The sequence below is a fragment of the Echinops telfairi genome, unplaced genomic scaffold, assembly GCF_000313985.2.
Source record: "Echinops telfairi isolate 266 unplaced genomic scaffold, ASM31398v2 ScPeMD7_7429;HRSCAF=8467, whole genome shotgun sequence".
Taxonomy (NCBI): domain Eukaryota; kingdom Metazoa; phylum Chordata; class Mammalia; order Afrosoricida; family Tenrecidae; genus Echinops; species Echinops telfairi.
In genome coordinates, this window is record NW_022111329.1 from 3,336,839 (window position 1) to 3,347,468 (window position 10,630).

Genomic DNA, 10,630 nt, shown 5'->3' on the forward strand with positions numbered 1-10,630 from the left:
TTGGTAATTGAAAGGAGGTAAGTATTTCTGTCCGAATATTAAACATAAAATAAAAATTGCACTTGATGTCATAGAACAAAAATGATGGGACTGTAAATTTTTCATACAATTTCTCTTTCCAGTTTTAATCGATCACATTTTAAAAGCTTTAAAGCTGAAAAGAGAGTTCATGGGTGGTACAAATGGGCTAAGTTCTTGCCTACAAGCTGAAACATTGGCAGTTCTATCACCGAGAGGATATTTGGCAGACCCGTGAGCATCATGTAGCCTTGAATACACATTGGAACAGTTCTACACTGTACACATGGAGTCATCATGAGTAGGAACTCACTCGAGAGAAACTACTAGCAACAAAGTCATAAAAGCTAATGATATATATAGCAAGACAAGATTTAGAGTGTACATAAAAAAAAAACACACCACATTTTATTTCCATTGTATATACTCCTGGAAAATTCAAATTCTAGTCCTTATTAAAATACAACAAAATCCCACAAATCAAAACAGGAAATAATCATTCTACTATTTTCTGCAATAAAATAGCAGTGAAGTTAAAATTCCATCTGTAAACTAATGTCCTACTATTCTCAGAATACTTACTTATAGTAACAAATGTCAGTACCTACACGAATCCACCATGGTCTGGAGTTTAATGCTTCCTGCACAGAATACATGAGTGGTTGCATACCTTTGAAATAGAGACAAAAGAGAGAAAATTCTTTTCAGAATTGAGTTTTTAAAAAAATCAATCTTATTTCTGTGAAAGAGACCAAACTTTCAGGAAAACAAATTAAGACACATTTCACAAATACCTCCTAAGTCAAATAATAATATACTTTCATTTTCAATTTCATTTATCAGTTGGAATTGGCTTTAGAGCAACTATCAGCAACAAAGTCATAAAAGCTAAAACTATCAAGCTAGTAAAGGGGTGAAGACAAGATTTAGACTAAAAGATTAAAAACTTTCTTATTCTGACCCCTACCCCCACCCAGCTACCCTCCCCCAACACACCCAGAGGAGTGTACACTCTGTGCTATAATTAGTTCATTGAAAACTCCCTTGCTGATGGTGCCCAGCTATCAAAAGATATAGTGTCTGGGGTCTTAAAAGCTTGAAGGTAAACAAGCGGCCATCTAGCTCAGAAGCAACAAAGCCCACATGGAACAACAAATGGGTGCATAAGCAAATGTGGCGAAGAAACCTGACTTCATCTGCTACAATCCACATTCTAATGCATTCTGCATGCTAGTATATCTGTGTGTGTGTGTGTGTGTGTGTGTGTATAGCACAACAACACACGACAACAACAAAAAAGGAGATGAGCCAGTCAGGGTGCGATGTAACAACGATGAAAAATACAACTTTCCTCTAGTTCCTAAATGTTTCCTCCCTGCTCCCACTACCATGACTTGAATTCGACCTTGCAGGTCTGGCTAGACCAGAGGATGTACACTGGTACAGATAGGAATTGAAAATCCAGGGAATCCAGGGCAGATGGGCCCTATGGGACCAGTGGAGTGAGTGGCGAGACAGGGAGGGTATGTGACCTCCTCCCTAGGGGACGGACAACAGAAAAGTGGGTGAGGGGAGACATCGGGCAGGGCAAAATATGACAAAATAACAATTTATAAACTATCAAGGGCTCATGAGGAAGTGGGGAGCGGGGAGGGAGGGGAAAAATGAGGACCTAATGCCGGGGGTTTAAGTGGAGAGAAAATGTTTTGACAATGATTAGGGCAATGAATGTACAAATGCGCTTTACACAGTTGATGTGTGTATGGATTGTGATAAGAGTTGTATGAGCCCAATAAAACGATTTTTTTTTAAATAGGTAGAAAAAAAAAAGAAAACTCCCTTGCTTTCTGAGAGGTCAAAGACTGCTCTCAGCTTTTTACTGCTACTAAAATTTCCTTTAAAGAACTACAACTATGCCTAAAAGAAAGGCAGCAGATCCAGGTGAAATAAAACAGTTGCCAAAGAGAAGATCAGCTAGACTGTCTGATATCCCTGTGCCCATTAATTTTGAGACAAAGCCAAAAAGAATGGCCACTCCAAAGAAAATGAAGACAAAAGGTGGTATGATGGGAAAATAGATGAAATTAAGTACCAAAGCAAGAACTGAAACGAAACAAGAAGTTGTTGAAGCAAAACACAACACTCAAAATACTGAAAATGGAGAAGCCAAAATTATGGAGGCACTAGCTACTGAAAAAGAAATGGAGGAAATAGATAATGAAAGTGAGGAGGAGGAGGAAGGAAAAAAGAAATAGCGACAATAAAAGGAATGGAAGATGAAAAGCAAAAAGAGAAAGGCGGTGAGCAAGACCAAAGCAAAGAAGAGAAGAGCAGCTGAAAGGAGAAATATGGAAAAGGAGAAGAGAAAAAGAAAGGGCAAGATGGAAAAGAGGAAGAAGATATAAAAGGGAAAGAAGATACAAATGGAGACAAAGATGGAAAGAAGAAAGCAGAAGATTGAAAAGAGGAAGAATTTGGCAAAAAAAAAGATGGAAAAGAGGACAGAGTTGGAAAAGGGAAAGAAGAAAATGAAACAAATAAAGAGATAAAAAGGAGGATGAAGATGGATAATATAAAAGACAAGGTGGAAAAAATAAGGAAGTAAAGGAGGAGAAATGTGAAGGTGGAAAAAGAAGAGGAAGATGGAGGAAATGGAAAGGAATATGCAAAATATGTTGAAGCTGGGGGAAAGAAGCCAAAAGAAGATTCTCAGAATATTGTTTAAAGCTACTCTACAGAGCTTCATAATTTGATATGTACTCCGTGATGTAATATTAATAAAGATGAATATTTTATCAAAAAAACTAAAGCTCTCATTCCTATAGGAAGTGAAATTCACAAATTGTGTGAAGCTATTTCAGCACCATCTGAGGAGATTATGCATTCCCATTGATGGGCTTGGCATTTTTCTGAAACGTCAAATGGGTTTCTTTCTGGACTCACAACCTACTTCACTGGCCTTATCCTTTTACCAGTACCACATGATTTGACATGTCTTGAAATCAGAGAGCATGAGTCTTCGTACTTCTTTTTCAAGACTGCTTTGCCTATCCAGGACCCCACTTCCTGTTCAAATATGAATTTGAAGATTAGTTTTTCCATTTGTGCAAGAAAAGCTGTTGCAATTTTCATAGAAATTGTGTTGATTCTGTAGATCATTTGGGGTAGGTTGATATTTTTATTGAAATCTAGTATGATTAATGTTATTTTTATTAAGAATAAAATTTACTTTCCTTCATGTAAGAAGAAAACCATTTTGTTGAATTTATCCTTGACTGTATTTAACTTTTTAAAATCTTTTTATAAAAGTTTTCTACCTGGTAATTGCAACAATGACGAATCATTCATTTTTTTATATTTATATATTTATTTTATATTCTTATCCAATATACTCACTGATTTTGTATGTTTTTAGCATTCTCTTGGGTTTTGCAGATAATCATTTGTAACTTACAATAATTTATACAAAATAAAACTGAGTGTTCCTTAGATGCAAGGAAGGCAAAACTTCAACTTATTTTCTTTGGGTAGATTATAATTAAAGGTCAATTTTATGAAAAGACATCATGCTTGGTAGAGAATCAGCAAAAATGAGGAAAGCTCTCAATAAGATGGATTGAAACAATTGTCACAACAATTGGCTCAACCATATCAAAGATGACAAAGATGGTGCAGAGTAAGGTAACATTTTATTCTGTTATCCATGAAATCACAAGAGATCTGAATAAATTCAATAGCCATCAACAAATCTACTTATTATTATTTACACTAATTTCTTTCATATTCTGGTATTTATATCAGGTATTTAATTTTCTATTCTTATTTCATTTGTAGAAATAAAACCTTAACATAAATGTTAAATATAATGGTAAAAATATACATCTTGTTATTCATAATTTCTTTCAAAAATTCTGCCATTCACAGTGAGACCTCCCCCACCATTATCCTCTATTAGAGGCCTAGAAATAATACAAAATAATAATATTAATAAAGGCTGCAAATCAGGCCCTGGCAATCCAGACCAAGTCTGTCCAGTGGCATACATACAGCCACCAGCCCCATTGAAGTCTCTGAGGCCCCCCCCCCATCACTGTTGACCACTGAGTCGCCACAGCACCTGCCTACACAGCAGTCCAACCCACCAGCATAGTAGGCCACAGGCAGCCCTTAAAAACACAGTTGCCAGTCACACAGAGAAAGAGCCCAGGGTCCCTTGGTCTCCCAGAAATATGTTGCCAAGCTCTACAAAATCATCACGTAAACAACAGCATACAACATCATTCCCAACAAGAAAGCAAGAAAGACAAATCACAACAGCAGGGCTAACGACGCTCATACAAGAATCAGACATGGGTCTGCCACAAAAAGAAATTTTGAGAAAGCTACTTGGAGTAATACAGGGGATGAGAGAACATATGCAGGATAAGGATGCAATTAGAGAGGAGATGAAGTCCACGGTAGAGGGGATGAAGTCTATGCACCAAAGGGAAATACAGGAGCTAACGGATGAAGTTAACAAGCTACACACAAGATGACTGGTCTCACGAACAGACTAGAGAAGGCCTAAAATCGTATCAGTGATCTCAAAGACAGTCAGGCAGACCTCAACAAATGAGAAAGACAATCAAATAAGATAATAAAAGAGGTGGAGGAAAACCTGAGCTCAATGACACAAGCTATGAATAGAAACAAGAACAACAAAGAAGTCAACAGATAAACTAACGAGGGAAGTCCTGGAAGTAATCTTTCCCACCTTAATGAAGGAAAATCATTCATTCATACAGGAAGCAGCGAGGACACCAATTAGACTAAACTCCAAGAAGAACTCACCAAGGCATATAACAGTTAAACTATCCAACTTCGAGGAAAAAGAGAAAATTCTAAGAACAGCAAGAGAAAGGAAGACAGTCACATACAATAGCTCTCAGGTAAGAATATGCTCAGACTTATCAACAGAAACCATGAAGAGGAGGAGTGAGTGAAGTAATCTTCCAAAAGCTGAAAGAAAATATGCCTCCCCAAGAATCCTCTACCTTTCCAAACAATATATTAAAATAGAAGGAGAGAAAGGGTCTTCCAGGACAAAGAAAAAGTCAAAGAATATGGCATAAGACACCCAACCCTGAGGAAGATCCTTGCCGACTCACTACAGTCAAACACCAACATCAACCAAGCACAAGCAAGAGAACACCATATAGCCCACCCAACTCCAACCAGAAACCAACGAGTCAATAACAATCACCAAGATAACATCAAGATAACCAAGATAACATCAACAACACGCAGATAACCACGATTTCCCTCAGAGGGAAAAGAAGGTAATAAAGAAGCCCCCCACAAAGACACAACATAATGATATGAAGGGAGATAAGAAAACACACAACACAAAAGGCACAAGATGATGGCAATGAATCCACAGATCGTGATACCAATTCTAAATGTCAACATCCTCAATTCCTACACTAAAATAAAAAGACTTGCTGACTAGCTTGGAAAACATAATCCATTAATCTGTTGCCTGAAAAGACATATCTTAAGTTCACAGACAAAAATAAACTAAGAATAAAAGGCCAGTGGAAAATATACCAGGCAAATAGCAACTTAAACACAGCAGGAGTTGCAATTCTTATCTCAGACAAAATTGACCTCAAGGTTCAAACCATAAAATGAGATAAGGAGGGGCACTATATAATGCTCAAAGAATCAGTTAACCAGGAGCTGGTGAGCATCATAAATATATATGCATCTAATGAGAGACCCACAAAATTTGCCGAACTATTCAAAACATGAAAAATTATATCACAGATTCAACAATTATAGTCGGTGACTTTAATACACCACTTTGAGAGGAAGATAGATCAGTGGGAAGGAAGCTCAGCAAAGAGGCTATAGTGCTAAACATTACAATTAGGCAACCGGATCTGATAGACGTATGTAGAGCTTTCCATCCAAATGCCAAAAAAAATCACATTCTTTTCAATCTCGCATGGCTCATTCTCGAAAGGAGCCCACATGCTGGGACACAAGTTGAGCCTGAGTAAATTCAAGCAAATATATTACTCAGACGTGCTTTCCAGATCACCACACCATAAAGTTGGATGAATAAAAGGATGATCAGAAAAACAGGGGCAAACACTTGTTAAATGAATAATGAACTCCTGCAACTTGAGTGGGTACTGGCCCAGATTAGAAAGTAGTTAAGAAAGTTTCTAGAATCCAATGAAAATGAAATACAACGTACCAAAACTTATGGGATACAGTGAAATCAGTTATCAGAAGTAGCTTGATAGCTTAGGTGCATATATGAAAAAAGAAGAGACTTTTGACCGATATATTCTCACTAAACCTACAGCAGCTAGAACATAGTCAACGGAACTCCTCCAATAGCAAAAGAAAAGAAATAATAAAAACCAGCAGAATTGAAGTAGTGGGAAAACAAAAGGATGATGCAAAATATTGATTCAGCAAAAAGCTGATTTTTTTTAAAGGATCAACAAAATTGACAGACCAATGGCAAATCCAACCAAAGAAAGGAAAGAGCAAACAACAACAGCCAGGATGAGGAATGATATAGGGAGAATCACATCAGACCCCAATGAGATTAAAAGGATAATCACAAAGTACTATGAAAGTCTGTACTCTAATTAATTCAACAATGTGGAAGATGTGGACAAATACTTGGAAAAAAAAACCCTCCCTAGACTATCCCAGATGGAGGTCAAGAACCTAAACAAACCCATAGCAAAAGTAGTAGATAAGGTTATCAAGAAGCTGCCAACAAAAAAAGCCCCCAGACTGGGTGGCTTCACAAGAGAATTCACCAAACATTCTGGGAAGAGCTGACATCGATCCTCCACAAAGTATTCCAGAGCACAGAAAAGAATAGCAAACTCCCAAACTCATTTTATGAAGCCATTATAACTTTGCTACCCCAACACGGCAAGGATCCCACAGAAATAGAGAACTACAGACCCATATCTCTAATAAACATAGATGCAAAAATCCTTAACAAGGTATTAGCCAATAGAATACAAAAGTATATAAAACATATAATCCACCATGATCAGGTAGGATACATCCCAGGGATGCAGGGATGGTTCAACATCCAAAAATCCAGCAATAGTATACACCACATTGATAAGAAAAAGTATATGAATCACATGATAATATTAAAAGATGCAGAAAAAGCATTTGACAACATCCCAACAACCATTCCAAATTAAGACAGACACTCAAGAAGATAGGAATGGAAGGTCAATTCCTCAAATTAATACAAGCTATATATGAAAAGTTGACAGCCAACATCATAATCAATGGAGAAAAGACTAAATCAATCATACTAAAAAAGGGGACCAGACAAGGATGTCTCTAGTCCCCATTTGTATTTAATATCGTACTGGAGGTCCTAGCTAACAACATAAGACAGTGGAAGGACATTAGAGGTATTCAACTGGGAAAAGAGGTGAAATTATCACAATTTGCAGATGACATGTTTCTGTACATTGAAAATCCCAAAAGCTCCACAAGTGGAGTACTGACAGAGATAGAGGAATATGGAAGAGCAGCAGGATACAAGATCAACAAACAAAAGTCAATTGGTTTGCTATATATATTGGAAGAGACGATTTAGAAAGCAGTACCCTTCACCATAGCCAAGAACAAGTTGAAATATCAAGGGCAGTGGTTCTCAACCTTACTAATGCCGTGACCCTTTAATACAGTTCCTCATGTTGTGGTGACCCCCAACCATAAAATTGTTTTCGCTGCTACTTCATAACTGTAATTTTGCTACTGTTATGAATTGTAATGTAAATATCTGATCTGCAGAATGTATTTTCATTGTTTCAAATTGGAAATAAAGCACATCACAAAAATATGTAATTATATATTGTAAAATATTTACCTCTAATTAAAAATAAATGAAATTTTGTCACGTGGTATGGGTAACAGTCTTCATACTGGGTATTCATATGTGGGCATATCTACATGTGGGTGGACCCGCCTGGAGAGAGATAGAGGAGCAGTGACTTGGAGCCTAAGACCATTGGAAATAATTGTTTTCCGATGGTCTTAGGTGACCCCTGTGAAAGGGTTGTTAACCCTCCACCGCCCTAAGGGGTCACGAGCCACAGGTTGAGAACTGCTGATCTAGGGATTGATTTAACCAAAACCACAAAAGACCTATACAAGGAAAAACTAAAAGACCCTACTACAGGAAACCAAAAACGACCTAGACAAGCACAAGAATATCTCATGCTCATGGATTGGAAAATTCAATATAGTAAAGATGTCAATCCTACTCCAGGCACTTTATAAGTTTAATGCTATCCCAATTCAAATACCAAGAACCTTCTTCAAAGAACTAGAAAAACTGACCACCAATTTCATAGGGAGATGGAAGAAGCCCAGAATTAGCAGAGAACTCCTCAAGAAGGACAAAGTCAGAGGGCTCACTTTACCTGACTTTCACACCTACTACACAACCACAGTGGTCAAAACAGCCTGGTACTAGCATAATGACAGATACACAGACCAATGGAAAAGAACAAAAAACCCAGAAATAAAACCATCAGCATGTAGGCAACTCATCTTTGACAAGGGCCCCCAAGACATCAAGTGGGAGTTGGAAACCCTATTTAACAAGTGGTGCTGGAAACAATGGGTGTCCACATGTAGAAAAATGAAACAAGATGTCTACCTCACCCCATGCACAAGAACAAACTAAAGGTGTATCATGGACCTAGAAGTAAAACTCCAAACCATCAGGCCCATTAGTGAAGGAATTGAGACAAACCTCAGAACCATGCCCCAGAAAATACAAAGGCTAACTGCAATACAATAGGAAAAGGTACACACACAGGTGAACTGGAAATTGACAAGTGGGATTTTTACTAAGGATAAAATACCTATGTGTGTCAAAAGACTTCAAGAGGGTAACAAGGCAACCCACAGATTGGGAGAGGATTTTTAGCAATGACACAACAGACAAAGGGTTTATTACTAAAATCTAAACACCCTCCTTGCCTACAAAAATAGGAAAACAGTTAACTCCTTGAAGTAGTGGGAAAAAGAACTGACAAGAAGTTTCAATTAAGAGGAGACCCATCTGGCCAATAAACATGAGAAAATGCTCCCGATCACTAGCTATTAGAGAGATGCAAATCAAAACAACCATGAGATACCATCTAACATCCTTGAGGTTAGCCCAAATCAGAAAAATCAAGGAGCAACAAATGCTGGAGGGTATGTAGCGAGATAGGGACTCTGCTCCACTGCTGGTAGTCTTGTAAGTACATACAGCCTTTATGGAAAGTGATCTGACAATATTTAAATAAAACTGAAATTGAACTGCCTTATGACCCAGCTATCCCTCTTCTGAGCATATACCCAGAAGAGGTAAGAAAGAAACCACAACCAGTCATCTACACTCCAATTCACAATCACAAAGAGGTGGAAACAACCTATATTCCCATCGGTAGACGAGTGGATCAGTAAACTCTGGCACGTACACACAAAAGAGTACTATGCATCACTTAAAAAGTACTGATAATCACATGAAAAGTCGTTTCATGGGAAAAGTTGGAGGAAATTATGCTAAGTGAGGTCAGCCAATTGAAAAAGAAGTATGCCATGAGTTCCCTCAGGTAAATGTAATCAGCACACTAGGTATAAAAGAGAAGCTACCTATATCACAATATTCAGATAGAGTTACAGGAGGAAGTTAGACCAAACCCAAGGAGGTACATGCAGTTCCAACACAAAGAAGTGGAATGGTAGGAGGGAGAAAACTGGGGGCCAAAAGGGAGATGATGACATGGGGGTGCAGAACACTAACCTAGCCAGGGGGAGAGTATTGGTTTTGTCTCCTCAGAATTGGGAGTGGGCATGTAGACCTTACCACAGTGCACCAAACCATGAGGGAAACGTGGCCATGTGGAGGAACGCATGAAAAGAGACAGCTACAGGGCTGCCCCCAAACAGATCCCATCCCTAGAAATATGGGTGACAGAGAACACTAAACCTAAAGGTTGGGGAGAGGGGCCAGCATGCCATGCCCACACAGAAGCACACCAGGAAAGAGGAGAAAGGGACAGCCAGTCTTGGACCTCATGCTGGCACACCAGGCCCAGAGGACGACGTCCCTGTGGGGAACGGCTGGGGCACAGAGGGAACTGGGGGCTGACAACAACTCGTGCCATGTTATCTATCCCCTTACTGGAGCATACTGCGACAGAGGACAACTCTGGGGTCACACTGCATGGAGGTACTGCAGTCTGAACCTCCAACAGTGAGGAAAACCAAGAAGGGAACAAAACAGATCAGCAATGGAAGCAAAACAAAGTTATGAAGTCCCCAAAGAACACCTCAAATGGATTTCAGGCTGGGAGGGGGAGAATCCCCCATAACCAGTGGGGAGATAGTCATGAAGGTAAGTGAACAGACCTGGAATTATGTATATATTTTTCTACTTTTTTCTTTTGATCTTCTCTTCTTTCTTTTCTCTGCTTTATTTCTTTAAATCTTTTGTTTTCTTTTTGTTTGGTCTATGTCATAGTTAATTTGCCTCCTTATGTAAGATAGGTGTGGGAAGCAAGCCTAAGGAGAAAGCAGC

The 10,630-nt window shown here is 38.5% G+C and overlaps 1 protein-coding gene across 4 annotated transcripts in view; it reads right to left on the reverse strand.

Annotated features, from left to right (window-relative positions):
* The window catches only part of AGTPBP1 (ATP/GTP binding carboxypeptidase 1), a 184,557-nt gene that overhangs the window by 73,792 nt on the left and 100,135 nt on the right, over nucleotides 1–10,630 (reverse strand). For all 4 annotated transcript variants that reach the window (XR_006680885.1, XM_045298624.1, XM_030887909.2 and 1 more), the window contains exon 17: nucleotides 601–688. Coding sequence is in view for 3 of the 4 variants with exons in the window: in XM_045298624.1 (XP_045154559.1) it covers nucleotides 601–688 (88 nt within the window). In the remaining variant the exon portion in view is untranslated. The remainder of the gene's footprint in view (nucleotides 1–600; nucleotides 689–10,630) is intronic.